General features: G+C 55.1%; 1 protein-coding gene across 3 annotated transcripts in view; it reads left to right on the forward strand.

The window, feature by feature from the left end:
- PDE2A (phosphodiesterase 2A) overlaps window positions 1-16,307 on the forward strand; it is an 86,574-nt gene that overhangs the window by 18,707 nt on the left and 51,560 nt on the right. For 2 of the 3 annotated variants that reach the window (XM_081152654.1, XM_081152656.1), the window contains exon 2: window positions 7,015-7,084. In XM_081152654.1, coding sequence (XP_081008780.1) covers window positions 7,015-7,084 — 70 coding nt within the window. Of the gene's footprint in view, window positions 1-6,883; window positions 7,085-16,307 lie in introns of those variants that run through there. The other variant, XM_081152655.1, reaches the window with a different exon arrangement.

A 16,307-nucleotide genomic window follows, 5' to 3' on the forward strand; every position in this document is an offset into this window, starting at 1 on the left:
TAGCTTGGGGAAGCGAGAGAAGAGGGGACCAGGGCCTCTGCATTCTGGAGCTGGGGGACCTCTGGGGTGAGAGGCACAGCTTCAGTGTGGCCCTTAAGTGGAGGAGGGTCCGAGAGGGAGGCCCCCAGGCTGTTTGGGGGAGCTAGTCTGCTGCTGGGAGACACGAGGTTGCCAGGGGGCCAGGTTTGGGCTGCTGCTCTACTATTTCCAGCTGTGTGACTTTAGACAAATGGCCTCCTGTCCTGGGACCTCAGTTTTATCAACTGTAAAGTCAGGCTAATATGAGGATTAAATGAGAAAGTCAACCGAGAGGCCTGGCACTCAGGAGGTAGCCAATGATGGCAACACCCTCGCTTCCCCGTTCAAGTTAAGCTTCAGTTAGCAGAGAGGAGGGTGGCGGAGCCCTAGGCATGGACAAGGATGTGAGCGAACCGGTGGGGGCTGGAGCGCGCCGCACATGCGCAGGGGTTCGCTGGGGCCTGCTCTTACCTGGCACCTGCAGAGGCTCAGCCCACAGACCACCAGGCTCTGGAGGGCGCAAGCCTTGGTGTTGGAGTCCTGGCATCTCAGGCAGTTAGAATAATCGGATGTCAGGATCTTGGCGCCTACATCCTCAGGACCCCAGGCTCTCACTTGCATAGAATGTAAGAAGCACAGACTCTTCAAATAATGAGACTTTTATAGAGGCTCTGATTTTCTTAGAACACAAAGCTCTGTGAGTTCTTGGAACCGCGAAGCCACACACTGGGGCATCCTTGTGTGAGCTGGCAGGGAGTTTTCAGAGTATGAGGCCTTGGGTCCCTGTTGCTTAGGCCTTGCTTTTCTTTCTTTCTTTCTTTCTTTCTTTCTTTCTTTCTTTCTTTCTTTCTTTCTTTCTTTCTTTCTCTCTCTCTCTCTCTCTCTCTCTCTCTCTCTCTCTCTCTCTCTCTCTCTTTCTTTCTTTCTTTCTCTTTCTTCCTTTCTTCCTTTCTTCCTTTCTTCCTTTCTTTCTCTTTCTTCCTTTCTTCCTTTCTTCCTTCCTTTCTTCCTTTCTTCCTTTCTTCCTTTCTTCCTTTCTTCCTTTCTTCCTTTCTTCCTTTCTTTCTCTTTCTTCCTTTCTTCCTTTCTTCCTTCCTTTCTTTCTTTCTTTCTTTCTTTCTTTCTTTCTTTCTTTCTTTCTTTCTTTCTTTTCTCTCTCTCTCTCTCTCTCTCTCTCTCTCTCTCTCTCTCTCTCTCTCTCTCTCTCTCTCTCTCTCTCTCCCCCCTTCCTCCCTTCCTTCTTTCCTTCCTTACTGAGGGGGTTTAGTGAGGGGGTGGGGCTCAGTGGATGTTGCTAAAGAGTTTCTCACACTGCAGTCTTTCTGCACTGCCCAGGCTCCTGCAGATGGTGGTTGGGGTTGAGGGAGCCTGAGCACATAGAACCCCCTGCCTGTCCCTGGGTTAGGCTGAGAGCCAAGAGCTCCTTTTCCTACCTCTGCCCCAAGCTGGGGAGGTGTTAGAGCTACTGAGAAAGCTGGAATCTGTCTTTCCTTTCGCTCATCTTCCTTCCTGGTTTCCATGGGAATTGTGGCTCAGAATGATCAGAGTTTCACAGGATGGTGCTGGGGGAGGAGTCAGCATCGGGGTGAGGGGTGGGGGGGGAAGGTGAGGGTTAAGGACCATGAAGGCCAGGACCAGGGCTGTCACTTTATCCTCATGGCCAATGGGGAGCCATGAGGGTGTGGATGAGGCAGGCTGAGGCTTGGGTGAAGAAAAGATGATGCCAGCATGTATGGGCATCAGGAGAAGGCACAGTCATCGCTGAAGGAGACACTGGGGTAGATATGCCCACCTGCACCTCTCTGTGTGGAAGCCGTGTGATCATGTGTATCGGGGTGTATCTGTGTGTAGGAGTGTGTGTGTCTGTGTGTAGGAGTGGGGGGGGTGTCTTTGTGGAAAGACAGTGGGTGTGTATATGATTGTGTGTGGCCTGGGGGAGCCTTGTGTAGTGGAAGGATCTCAGGGTTTGTGGATGGTAAGAAGCAGATACCAAGGCTTAAGGTGAGCTAAGGCCCAAGTCTCCTGGACCTCAGCTTCGATGTAAGCCAGCTTCGGTCCTGGAATAGTCTTTGACAAGAACCCTACAGGTTCCCTTCCCCTTCTAGGGTCATGAAGAAATATTTCTGCTACAGACAGGACAAATGTATATGCAGATAACATGGAAATGATGTGGAGATGAATGAGACCTATGGCTGACCTACCCCAGACCCCCGCATCACATGGACTTGAGTTCATTCAGCCTGTGCTCTTTCCAATTCTAGCTGCTGCAGGAGCTCTGGAAGCAGGCCCTGCCCACCCAGAGCCCAAATCCATATTGTCCCCAGCATCTGCCTGCGGCCAGATTCTTTCTCTGTGAGGGCCACGCCCACATCCAGGGCCACAGCCAGCAGACACACAGGGCTGAACTGGGCTACTGGCAGCACCTTTGTTTGGTGTGAATTTGGGTACACACATACTCACACATGTGCACACACATTCATACATGAATGCCCATATGTGCCATACTTGGACACTTGGGCACACATACAATTGTACACACACATCTGCATGTGCGCGTACATAGACCTGCACACAGACACACACCTGTCTGCACACACACACCTGCATATTCTGTATACACACACATTTGTGTACACACACACAAGTTCAGCTATACCATGGAAATATCACACGTCCTCACAAAGACAAATTTACAAATCTGTACTCATTCTCTCCCATTCTCACCCACATCATTCTCACAGACCTGGGTGCAGAGCCCCCCCCCCCCCACGCATACACGTAAATAGCTACCTAAGGGTGCTTCACACCCATGGCCTCTTCAGGGCTGAAGTGTTGAGGACAAGATCTGGATGGATGCAGGACCTGCAGAGATGTCATCTTCCTCAGATGCTTCTTGGATTGAACCCTTGCAGGGCCCCTCAGGGGGTGGAGCCCTATTTTAGTCCATGAGTTCCACTCCAAGTCATGGAGAGACTGAGTCACACATTCTCTCCCTAAGGAGCTTCCTGTACTGGGATCTGGTCCATGTTTAGTGCTTGGGCTTGGCGTTCCTGCCTGCCCAGGAGAGCTATCTTCAGCCCAGTGAATCCTACCTGGATCCTGCTTCCTTCCACCTCTGCTGCCTGAGCCCTCAAAGAGAACCAGGTCAACCTTCACAGCTGTTGAGAAGTCTGAGGCCAGAGAGGGCCAGAGCTTTGCCTGAGATCACCCAGCATGTCAGGGCAGGGCTCAGGTTTGAACCAGGGGTTCCAGGAGTCTGACCATGCTTAGCAGCAACAGGATAGATGCATGTCAGGCACCAGACAGGCTCAGAGAAGCAGGACACATGGTCATGGGGATGGGAGCAGATTGTGGCCTGTTGAGGGTCTGCTGGTACAACGCTCTCAGATGGAGAGACGGCAAGAGGGAAAGTCTGCCCACCAGTCCTGGGCAAGGAAGTGCTTTGTAAGCACAGTGGCCCACAGAGGTGTCATGATTAGGAACAAGGGAGGGTCGGTTCCTGGACAGGACCTTACCCAGACTCTTGGCTGAGTCACCTCCGAAAATACCTACTCTGATTTTTCTGGGTGACTGGGTACCTTAGAGTGGCTCATAAAATGGGGAGATGAAAAGAGGTGGCCATTGGGGCTGGGCCAGCTACTTCCGTGGCAGAGATGGGCAGAGGGTTCAGGGACGGGGAGTAGAAGACCCTCAGTCACTGCACTGTTGGGAACAAAAGGAGAGGTGGAAAATCTGTTTTTCTCACATGCCTTCCCTTAAGAGGTGAAGCATGAATCTAAGGCACAGATTAGAGCCAGACAACATGGATTTGATTTTTGGCTCCACTACTACCAGCTGTGTGACTGTGGGCAAGTTACTTAGTCTCTCTGTGCCTCAGTTCCCCTTATCTGTAAAATGTGGCTAATAATAGATTCTACCTTATACTGTTGTTGAGATGAAATGTGAGGCACATAGTAAGTACTTAATAAATGTTAAAGCTCCTCACACACAGAGCTCTAAGCCCCAGATAGGACAGCCCTGACCCTTAATTCCATGGTACTGAGGTCAGCCACGATGCATCTGTTCCAGGGTTTGTAAACCTGGCAGCAAGTTTGAATCATCTGGGAACATTAAAAAATATCTGGTACTGGTGGTGGTAGTGGGGTGTCCCAGGCATGAGCCAGGGTGAGAACCCAGCCCAGAATCACAGAATGGAGACTTGGGAGAGTGGAAGAATCCTGGCCTTGGAGCAAGGGTCACTTTCTATCCGTGAGAGCTGGGGCAAAGCCTTTCACCTTGGCACCTTGAGGAGCCTTGGCTGCCTCTTCTGGGAGGGGCTCGTTGGAGAATTTCAAGGATTATATGAGGGGATGTTTGTGAAAGGACCCTGTATCCTGCCAGGCATCAAAAGAAAGCAGTTTACTGAATCCAGTGTGTTGCCATTTCACAGATGAGGAAATGAGGCCCACAGAGCTGCAGTGGTCTGCCCCATGTTCCTACAAGTCTCTAGTAGAGTTAGGACTCAAACCCTCTGAGGAATGCGTGAATCTGAAGGACTGACAAAATACAAATCTCTATGAGTTGAGAGAGACACAGAGTGTGTTCCTGGGGCCCTAGCCATTGAGTTGCAGTATAAGAGACTAAGTAAGATTTCAGAAATAACTCCTCAAAAGGTGAGTGCCGTGGAGGTCCTGCCTAGGACTGAAAGCCCAAGAGATGGCAGCTGTGCCAGGCCAGGGTTGGCTTTTGATGTGGGGCCTGAGATGGCTGGCTTCCCCTGAAGAACAAATAGCTCTGGCCAGTGGCCATATCAGATACCTTCTGGGTACCTGTGTCCCACCCAGGCCATCCAGAGCCTAACAATGACCTGGTGACAAGTGCTCAGGATTTATCAAGAGGTTTGCACACTGGGCTCAGGCTCACTTCTTACAATAAGCCTTACATCAGTCACTCTCTTTACAGAGCAGGAAACTAAGGCCAAAAAAGGGAAGGGAGGGCCTTTTCTGGGCCAGAAGCTGTACACATCTTAGCCCATGTAATGTTTTTTACAGTAATAATAAGTAGGACAAATTGCCCTTAGTTTGAAGATGCAGTAAAATACACTGACTTGGCCTGGATCACTGTGATATAGATACTCCCCATCCCTCCCCATGCGCCCAGACATGACTCCCAGGAAAGACTAGAAGGGGAACCCAGAGGACTAAGCAGCCTCCTGGAGATGGGCCTCTGAATGGCCTGTGCATGATAAGCAGATTAACAAGATCTGGAGGGCACTGGGGGTGGGGTGGCACGGGCAAAGGCTTGAAAGTGATAATGAGTCATTCATCCATCTGAGAAGAACAGGAAGTATAAACTTAAGGAATTGTGACAAAAAGGTCAAGGCTGGAAGAACAAGCCAAGGCTGTCACAGAGGGTCTGCTCCATCAGGCTGAGGGGTTGCGCTTTATTGTACTGGTGGTAGGGAGTCACTCAAGGTGTTTGAGCAGGGGAAGAAGCATGTCCGGAGCTGAGCCTCAGAAAGAGAGGTGGGAGATATCCTGGCATGGAGGGCCTTCCCCTGGGCTAGTGGCACAGCCTGTGTGCCAGGTGCCTGGACTGAAGCCAGGACTGGGCTCAGTGACTCAACATTAAGAAAATCACTCTCCCCTGGGAGAAAGGGCCCAGATGAATCAGCCAAGTGAAGTGGGGAGGCTGGGAGGCTGGGGGCGCACTGAGTCACCCACCTTCCAAGGGGAGAGTGGAGAGTTGCATAGAGGGGCCCGCAGTGCAGCGGGAAAGATTCAGGTCAGACCACAGCAAGGGCGGTCAGAACTCTGGCTGTCTTCCCACCATAATCAGCCTTGATTCTTCTGGCAGTCCTGTGAAAGAGATGAGAAAACTGAGGCCCAGAAATCCGGGAGGGGGAACCTCACCAAGGTCATGCAGCAAGTTGTTGGAAAAGGCTAGGCGAGACCCAAGCGCACCCTTTAGTCCAGACAAGTCCCACCGCTGCAGCTGATCTTATGCCAAGCGAAGGCTAGGAACTGGGTGGGTTCAGGCAGGGAGCTAGCCCCGGTGAACCCCCTACCCCATCCCCTCAGCCAGGCTGACCACAAACGGGGCCCGGCTGCGCCGCCCCGATGGGACAGCAGGGGGCGCAGGAGCGCCAGGGCTGTCGCAGGCGCCTGAGCGCAGAGGCTCTGCGGAGAACTGCGCTCGGGGCGCGCGGGTCCCACTGCGGAACTGTAGACTGTGTGGCCCGGGGCCTGCACCCTCTCCGGCTTCCAAGGGCGCCAACGCAGACCTGCCCGCCCATTGCTGGGGCTCCAGTGAACTTACCCTCCACTCAAGAGCGGTGCTCCTGTTCTTGTTTGCGTCGGTGTCTGTGCGCACGTGTCTCTTTCCATAGATTTGCTCCTGCTCCCGGGGCCTGTCCGTATTGGAGCAGCCTCTAAAATTCTCCCTGACTTGCCCATTTTTTCCTGGGAGAGGAGCAAACCCAGGGCTCCTTGTAATTTGTCTGCGGCCCCTTCCCCGTTCCACCCTCTGCACTACCCTTCACTGCTCCCTGCCTTGGGGCTCTTGGCTCTAGGACTTCCTAAGTGGTGGGGCAAGAGGATGTGAGCAGACAGGAGAGGGGCTCTGCGAGGTAGAGAGAGGAGTGGCAAAGGGGCAAGAGGAGGGAGCGAGGCTGGGAGCCGGCTGCCTGGCGGGAGCCTGATACCGGACGAGCTGGGAGACTTGAGAGTGGAGAGGTGAGGGAGGTGAGAGCTGGTGGGAAGGTCTGGTTGGGGTCGGAAGATCCGAGGTGCCGAGAGGTGCTGTCCAGGGTGGCGGGGCTGATGGGCGGGGCTGGGGCGGCCGGGGGGCGGGGAGTGGGCGGTCCGGGGCGGGGCCCGGGGGACAGCGGCGCGGACGCGAGAAGCTGCCGCGGAGGCGCGGACCGAGCGCAGCGGCCGGGCCGGCGGGCGGGCGGGCGGCCGCGAGCATGGTCCTGGTGCTGCACCACATCCTCATCGCTGTTGTCCAATTCCTCAGGCGGGGCCAGCAGGTCTTCCTCAAGCCGGACGAGCCGCCGCCGCCGCCGCCATGCGCCGACAGCCTGCAGGTAGGGGGGCCCTGAGCCCTGGGCGCGAGGGGGAGCGGGGCCGGTCCGCGCCCGGCGCGGGTCCTCCGCCGCGCGTGCAGTCGCCGGCCCCGCGGTGCCCCCGTCCCTGAGCCCTCCTCAGGGTCGCGACCCTTCCTCTCGCGCTGATTTCCACTCCCGCGCTGACTGCAGCCCATCCCCGGAGCCCTTGAAGCCCCAGCTCGCAGTCCGAACCTCACCCCAGACTCTGAACCCCTTTCGGGTCGGGACTCCAGCCAAAGCCCTGAACTCCCAGCACACAGCGGACCCCAGTCCGCACCGAAAGCTCTGTTCAGGTCTGGAGCCGCCTGCCTCTCAGATTAGGGGAGCCCCTAAGCCCAAGCCCCTAAACCGCCACTACGCATACTCGACTCGGGGCGCCCCCGGAACGCCTGAGCCCGCGGCCCTCCGTCGGGACCCCACCTCAGAACGGGGGCCTCAGTCTGAGCCCCCGCCCCCGCCCCACAGCCTCATTTGTGCCCCACTCCCATTCCCACTGGAACGTCCGGACTTCAGTCCTCACCTGGCCCAAATGCCTCCTTCCATCGCGCTTCTTTCTCCTCTGAAGGACCCCCTCCTACCCGCTCCTGCCGCGCCTCCCGCCCGGGCATGAGGGCCTTTCCCCACTGTCTCGCCCTCTCCTCCTGTTTCTTTCTGGGTGTAGTGGTCCCACTTCATTCTCTGGTTTTTCCTCTGGCTTCTCCCAGTCCTTCTGGGCATCCTCTCTCTCCGCTTCTCTGTTTCTGTCTTGTTTGGTCTCTTTTGCCCATGTGCCCACCTGTCTTGGTCTTTCCATCACCCAACCTCCCCCAATTTCTCCAGGTATCTATCTTTGTTCTAGGGTCCCTCCCTGTGGTCACCCCTCCCCCTTCTACGTGCCTCTGCTTTGGGGTGAGGAGGGGCAGGCTCAGAGTGCTGGGCTGGTTTCCCCAGGACCCCCATCTCTCCCACGTTGTCAGCCATGGCATGGTGTGGGCACTGGTGGAAGAGACGACACACAGAACGCAGAGTCCTGAGGTGGTGCCCAGAGATCTAAGGCGGGCGGGAGTGGTGCGGTGGGGCACTGGGGTTTATAACTTATAAACCCACTCGTCCCTGCTGTCCTGGTCTTGACTGGGGGCAGCTGGGGGTGTGGGATGGGGGGGAGGAATAGACTGCCATGTGGTGTCAGTCACCTGTGGTGGGAGGTGTCCAGGGCTGGCTGAGTCTTGGGGTGTGTGTGTGTGTGTGTGTAGGACAGGCTGAGTTGCATGTGCTGGGTGTGCCTTGTGTGTGATCGTGTGTGTTGTATCATGTGGTACTGTGTGTGGGATTATTCGGAGGGGCTCTCAGGGGCTTATGGTGAGTGTGAGGATTGTGAGTGTATGGTGTTGTGTGCTGTGTGTGGCTAAGGAGGTTGTTTTGGGCGTATGCAGTGGCAGGAAGCTGTATATATGACTACTGTGGGTGTAAGGAACTTCTATGTATGTGGCTGGGTGGCTGTCATCGTGGTGTGCACTTGTAGGGCAGCTTGCATGGGGCATTGTGTGTGTGATTGTGTATGTTAGAGGCTGTTGTGTGTAGCCAGGAAGAGCCGCTGTAGGGGCCTGAGGAAAGGTTTCATTGATGTCTTGGCAGAGGGGGTGCGGGTGTGGGGAGCTGTGTGTGTCAGAGTGTGTTCTCAGCCTAGGTGACTGGCTTAGAGTCACTATGTACAACCTACGCTTGCTTGGGAAATAGATCAGGACCCGCGTGTTAGTGTGTGAGGATCATGTGTCTGTGTGGTGGCTGTTTGAGCAACTCTGTGTGGGAAGAGTACATACAGCATCTAAGGCTGAGGGGTGCAAGGCAAGGCGCCGGCTGTGTGTGTGTGTGCACGTGAACGCACACGAGCACAAATAGTACGAAAGCAGTGTGCAGGCAGGATTGTCTGTGCTGAGGGTCTGTGTGTGGCCACGGACGTGACATCTCGGTGTGACGTAAGGTGTGCGCATTATCTATGCAGGGTGTGTCTCTGTCTGGGTGGTGTGTGTGTTGAATGTAATTGGATGTGTCTCTGTGGTTTGGGAGGTGAATGTGGGTGTGTGAGGTGTGTGGTGGGAGGCTGAGTGTGAATGTGGTGTGAGGTGTGGGTGTGTGAGCTCTGTGACTTTTCAGTGTGCCGCGTGGATTGTGTGATCTGTTCTCCCTGTGAGCTGTTTGTGTGCGTGGTGAGGTGTATGGGAGGGGTGTCCAGGAAGATAAGGGGGGGTGTTGCGGGCTGTGGGATGTCCTGCAGGGGGTAGGGGAGTGTGCGCAGGAGGTGTGTGAGGTGAGGAACGACGTATGTAATGTTTGGGGTGCGTGGAATCCAGCAGGCGTCCCATAAATGTTTGTGGAGTGATGTGTGTGTGCAGGGAGGGCTTGGCTGCCATCCTGTCCTTGCTTTCCTCCCCGTGAGGTCCCCAGAGCTGCCCAGTGACGTCCTCTCCTGCCCCCCTCAGGCCAGGCTGCGCCTACCCTCTGCCCCTCATCCTCTGCTGTGACCGAGGCCTTTGTCTTGGGTTTCCGGCGGAGCAGGCGCTGGACAGGCAGGCGGCGGGCGATGTCGCGGTCCGGGAACCTTTGTTCTTTTCCTCCTCGCCTGTCTCATGTTTTGGGCCGGGGTTTGGAGTGGGGGTGGGGAGAGGATGCACGTGTTGCAGGGTCACCGTGTTTACTGCTACCTCACAGTGCTCCACAGGGAAGAGGTGTCCGAGCCAGGCAGTGACGCCTGAGTGGTAGCCCGGATGACACACTCTTGGGCCAGGCTTGGATTGGGCAAGTTTGCCAACCATGAGGTCTTAGTCCCCCTGGGGGGCCCAGTGCCCTTCCTGGCTCCCATCACCTCTAGGGTGCTGAGCAGCCAAGTGCCCCCTTCTGTATGCTGGCCTGTCTTTTTCCCTTCTCGGTGTGGCCCCCAGGGAGGGTTCCAGACCAGGAGGACCTTAATCTGTCTCCATTTTTGTTGACCCCACATTCAATGAGAGGAATAGTCCCTGTCCTCTGAAAAAGGAGGCCTGGTCGTACCTTTGAGGACCCTCTAGTCTGATCGGGGAGATCCTGTCAGTGGGAAGACCCAGGTCGTACTCTCCAGAGAAAACTATGAGGAAATATGATTGGGCAGCCTACCAACAGGTATTGGAGGGCATGGAAGGATAGTACTCCTTATAGTTGGAAGGCACAGAGAGGATCAGAGTTAGTCAGGGGAAGGGGCTGGGAGCCAGTGCCTCGGGATCACATTCCAGAAGTTTTTCTGAAGTGAGTGGGCTTGAGCTGGGCCATGAACAGGGTGTAGGGTGAACAGAGAATTGTGGTCTGGGGCTGAGGAAGATTCTGGCCCAGCTGGAAAAAGGGATCTTGAAGGCAACTGATCCTTCCCAAGCAATACTCTATGGCTTTGGATGGCCATCCCTGGGCCTCCATCCTTCTTAGGCTTTCACATCCAAGCTTTTTGCCCATCCCATTGTCATTGGCGGGAATCCTCCTCCTCATCATCATTATCATTTGGGTAGCTCTTTCCAAATTCCAAGCTCCTTTCACAAACATCTCATTTAACAGATTTACTCATTCAGTTGTCTAAAAGCATTTATCAAGCACCTGCTATGCACCAGGCAGGCACAGTTTCCCAGAATCATAGTAGTGACCAAATGGGCCTCACTGGGCTCCCACCTTCTGTGTCTGAGATAGCCTGTCTTTCTGGCCACCAACATGGTCAGCCCTAGGCCCTGGGCAGATGGCCCTCCCGTCTATGTTTCTCCCAGCCTGATGTGCACCTGGTTCCATGAGGATCCCTCTTCAGATGCTGCGTCAGGACTGCCCATCCATGTGTCCTGAGCTGGGCTTGCCATAGTCCAGATGTTCATATCAATCATCAGATATGGGCTTGACAGCCCAACTGCCATCTAGGGAAACTGAGGCCCAGAGTAGAGGGCAGGGGACTTTAGGCAGCCTCCTCTTTAGACCCTCCTTTTACCAGCAATACCAGAGACCAAGAGAAGTCAGGTGACTTGTCCAGGTTTCACAGCAAGGTGGCAGGGCCGGTCCCAGAATACAGCTCTGCTGGCCACCGGGCTGGGCTCTGGCCCCAGCACCATGCTGCTCCCTGGCTGGCCTCCATGCTGCCTGTGGCGGGTAAATGATTATTAATGACCCCTCTGGCTAGGAGACAGGAAATGTTTCCCAGCCACAGCTGGGGACCTGCTCCCTGCCAGCCCTAGCCATCCATAGCTGGCCTGGCCGTGGTGTTGGTATTGATGTTATCTCCATTCGCCTTAGCCTTCTTTGCTCCTCCTGCTCATCTGCCTCCACCTCCCTCTTCTCTCAGGTGTAAAGGACAAAACGGGACAGAGCTTTCTCTTTCACACTGTCTCTCTCCACTTTCTCCAACCTGATTCATCTCCACTGTCTTCCCTGTCCCAAAACAGCCAGAAGTGGCTCCTCCTCCAGGAAGCCTTCCCTGAATGCATTGCCAGCCCCTTCAGTGGCACTATCCTGGGCCCTGGACACTGAATCTCCTGGTGCCTCTCTGGTGGTTTGCTCTGATGCCCCTAGGGCTGGGCTGGGGACTTCCTGTGTCCTATCCTCAATTTCTGCCATAGAACTGAGACATGGAGGATTCTCCCAGATGCTTTCTCCAGGAAGTCCCCAGCCTAGCCGAGGGACTCTCTTTTCCTCTGAACACCCCAGCCCTGCCTGTCCATGCTACACACTGTGTACTTCCAGGCCTTCATATGTGGACATTAAGTGAGCACCTACTATGTGCCCAACAGAGAGGGTAGGTATAGATGAACGCAGTATGGGCCTTAAAGTTCTGCCACATATTACCCCAAGTCTGAGTAACAATGCATCTGCGCCATAGCAAGTAGACAGATCTAGGTACCAGGCTGTCAGTGGGCAGGTGATGGGATGTGGGAGGGGGCACAGACAAAGATTGATGCTGGTAAAATGTGTGGTGAGGGCAATGCAGGAGAGAAACTAAGGGGCCATGGTGGGACAGAATCAGTGACCCTAGTTCAGTCCAGAGTGAGAGGGAGAGGCAAGTTGGGAATTTTTCAGGAGGAAGCATATCTAAACTGAGAGCTAAGGGAAGAGCTAGGAGAAAGTTCTGGACAGAGAGAATGAGAGAATGGCATATGTGAAGGCTTGCTGGTGACAGGCAGAGAAAGGAAAGTGTGGTTCCACAGTTCTGTGGAGCAGTATCCTGGACTACCAGGGAGGCTGAGTAGGTGGAATTGGCTGTAGGGGTTAGTGAAGCATCAAGAAAGAAGGAGGCTGGTGAGGTGGCAGGGGCCAAATTGTGCAGGGCTTATAAGCCATGTCAAGGAATTTGGACTTTTTTCCAGAAGGATCTGAGCACTGGGGGAAGAGTCGAAAGCAGGGCAAGGATGGCTCAGGCCTGTGTGTTAGGGAGCCCCTTGGGCCATAGGTGGAGACCGCATAGAAGGAGTGGTGGGGGAGGCTGGGCTGCCTATGTGGAGACTGGTGCAGTGTGGTCCAGACAGGGGTTGATGAGGCTGAGACAGGGAAATGTCAAGGATAGAGGGGAGGGGTGGGGAGGAGGGGTGGAAGAAGGAGCTGGTCAGCTGTAGAGGTGAAGGGAGAGAGAGAATGCTGCCCCTGGTATCTGGGTGGGGAAGGACAGGGATTGAGGCCAGATGTCCTCTAAGGACCAAAAGGTCTCAGGCAGGCCTCCCATGTCAGGAGCTTTGAGGCTAAATGGAGACCCAGAGTCCTGGACCATGCTTGGGGCTGCTGTGTCTTCCTCTGTACGGTGGGGACTTGGGTCTGCCCTGGGCAGAGAGTGTTCAGAATTCAAAAATTAATACAATCTGTGAAATGTAATATTTAACAAAATTCAAATCCAAAACTGTATGCATACATTCCAAAATGAGTTAAAATGTAAATTTATAAAAACGGTAAATATACATGATAGTTCTAATATCATTTGTAAGCCTCAACTGCTTCCCTCCACTTTGGATCTGGCCTCCAAGAAGCTGTTGCCTCTGGTGTGGCTGGACCCTGAGGAGTCCAGGATCTTCTGGTCTTGTGCTCAGGATACCTCCTCTGGGGAGCCTGCCCTCTGGCTGGTGACTTTTCCTGTCCCCTACCCTTAGGGAGTTGGCCCTTTTAGCTCCCCCCATCTGTGATTGCCTTTATTTGGAGGGCTTAGGTACAGAGTTAGGGGGAGAGGAAGGGCGAAGGAGTTGCAGGAGCCGAGGGTAACTTTCTGACAAGCTTTGCAGTTTCCGGAAAACCAAAATCTTGAGATCCCATCTTGCAGTCTCGGGGTTGGGCCCTGCTTGGCTCCCACTCCGATAATCTTGCACAAGGCTGTTTTCTGAGCTGTATTTTCTCATCTGGAACAGGAGGAAGTTGGGGTCAATATCTCCAGGGAGTTTTGAGCTCTAGGGATGAATAACAGAATCTAACATTGTCAGTCTGCAGGGTTCTAGCCATCCACGACTCTCAGCTCCCAGCCAGGGCTGCGTGATGGTGTGGCTGCATGGTTCCAACATTCTGTAACTTTAAGACGCTGAGACTCCAGGACCTGAAGATGCAGACGTTCTGTGAATCCAGGATTCTAGGATTCGATGATTTGATGATTCAATGATTCTAAATGGGGCTGCTGGGAAGAGCTGCAACCACCTGCCTTGTTAATGTCGATGTTCAGTTATTAGAACAAGAAGCAATGGAGACAGATAGCTTGGGGTGGCAGGTGGCCCCCGCCTCCAGGGAGGGCTGAGCTTGAGGTAGGTGAGGAATGAGACCCTCCCATTCGGGGTCACACAGGCTTTCTCTTGCCACAACAGAAGTGGTGCTTGTGCACATGTGAGACCTGCCACTCCCTAGGCCTGCAGAGTAAGAGGTCATTTCCTTCACCCCCCTGCCTCCATCCCTCAACCATTTCAGATTATGGCAGAGAGAGGAGTGCCCTTGCCTCCCAGCCCCTAAAGTCTCTGGGCAGAAATGTCAACAGTGGAGGAAGGAGAGGCCTGCTTGCCGCCCCCTCCCTGGCAGCCTGGCCTGAGGGGGAAAACAGGACATGAACGCTTCCTGGACACAGACACGGAAACGCACAAACCCCTGCCTGTGAGGGCGCTAAGTACAAGGGCCTCCAACTAGGGCAGAGGCCAGGGCAGCCAGAAGGGCAGTGCGGGCATTGGCCAGTGACCCATCAGCACCCTTGGAGCGCAGGCCAAGGAGGGAGAACCCTGCTTGTGCCCTGGCGGTGGCTGAGAGAGGGCCTAAGGAAGGGGGGTCCCAGGACAGGATGCCTGGAGAGCTGATGACTGATGGGTACTCCCCTGTGGCGTGGGCCCGCCTGGCACAAGGCTGGCCCATCTGTCAGCGGCTTGCTGCCTCTTGGGTTGTGCGTATGTCTCAGTACCCGCACCAGAGTCAGGAGGGAACATCCAGACTGGAGAGAAGGGCTTCAGCCCTCTAGAGAGCTTGCCCCAGCGGGGTTCCTCAGAAGCCCAGTAACCACTGCCTGGTTTGCAGATCAGGTGACAGAGGCCAGGAGCAGCCCCAAGTCACACAGCACAGCAGGGCCTGCAGCCTGGCTTCCTGATTCCCTGGGTGCTCCCCCCTTCCCCTTAGAACACTTGGAGAGCAGAAGTGGAGGCAGGACTCAGGTTAGGGGGGCAGAGCCCTTGTCTGTCACCCTCCATCTTTCTCCGCCCACAGGCCAGATGGGTTGGTGACAGCTGCTCCTTGTCACCCACAAGGCTCCATTGTCTACCACCTCCTGTCCTGGCCCTGAGGATAGGGTCCCCAGCAGGGAGCCCCTCCCCAGCTGCCCAACCCACAGTGGACCCTCCCTGGGGTTCTCCTCTCTTCCCTCAGCCACTCTCCTCCTCCTGCTGGCCCATTCTTCACTCTTCTCTGCTTCCCTCGGGCCCTGGCCCCATCCTTGTAGTCTCCATCTCAGGCTCTTTGTGTGTCAGCCTTTTTCAAAAGACAGACTTGGAAGGGCCCTAGGAGATCATCAAGTCCAACCCCTTCAGTCCTCAGATAAGGAAGGCAGCTCAGACAGCGGAAGGTCCTCAGAGGGGAAGTTGCTCAGTAGGTTGTGGCAGGGCCTAGGTCACGGCAGGACACTGCCCTTGGCGTCAGGCGTCGGGGTTTGAGGGCTGTGTTATGACCAACTTGACAGACTTCTCTCCTCAGCCTTTCCTCTTCCTTGCCCAGATTACTCTCTTCTCTGTCACTGTGCCTGCTGCCTGATTGACCCCTACCTTGGGAAGACCCAGCCCTTGGGACACACACCAGAGCTCAGGACTCTATGACTGGGATGTGTACCCATGTACACATGGACACATGCAAGTACATACATGAGTACATACAAGTCTTGGGTGAAAAATCTATACCTTGTAGTTAGGAGGGTGTCCTAGAACCTAGTGTTCTCTTCCTCTGAAGCACCACACACCTCCTCCAGGAAGTCCCTTAGAACTCTGCAGACCATCTTCATCCTATTAGACCCTTTGTGACAACTGAGTTCTGAGTCTAGGTTCTGCCTCTGTGGCCCCAAGGGCATGGCTGAGTTTCCCCCTAGTCCTGGAGCCCCTCCTTCAGTGTTCCCTCCTTCTGTCTCCAGGAGGGGCTCAACTTCCTGTGGCTGGGTGGGGAGAGCCCTGAGGTCCCCAGAGAATAGTGGGACAATGGGGAGGCGGTGACAGATGAGGCATTGCGTCTTCCCCAAAACAGACTCCACCCTACCCTGACCTCCTGGCTGGTGTCTCCGGCACAGCCCTAGCCTGTGGCCCCCTTGGGACTAGGGTCTGATTCCACACCCTTGACCTCTCAGTGCTGAGGTCAGAGAATGAGAACCACAGACCCCACTGTAGCAGTCCTCTAACTGGGGGCTCCGGAGCCAGGTCCCCAGGGTGCTGGCAGCATATTAACAGGGTGGTGTAGGTGCCTGGGGCCTCTGGGAGGGGTGAGCTCTTACTGCGGGGGTGGGCAGGGAGGTAAGCTATGGAGGGACTGTGGATGCCTAGCTGAGGCTCCTCTCATCCTGTCTACCTTCCCCATGCTTGAAGGAAGGAACCAGAGAGCAAGGAGCAGTTGGGGAATCAAGTGAAATTAGCTACGCCTCTCAGGGAAGGGGAGGGGGCTTCCCAGGCAGCGCAGTGGGTGAACCACCAGAGGCCGCGTGGAAAAGAGGGCTCAGACTTGTGGACAAAAGGGATGGGCCCTGGGGTCA

The sequence above is a fragment of the Miniopterus schreibersii genome (genome assembly GCF_964146895.1).
Source record: "Miniopterus schreibersii genome assembly, chromosome: 12".
Taxonomy (NCBI): Eukaryota; Metazoa; Chordata; class Mammalia; order Chiroptera; family Miniopteridae; genus Miniopterus; species Miniopterus schreibersii.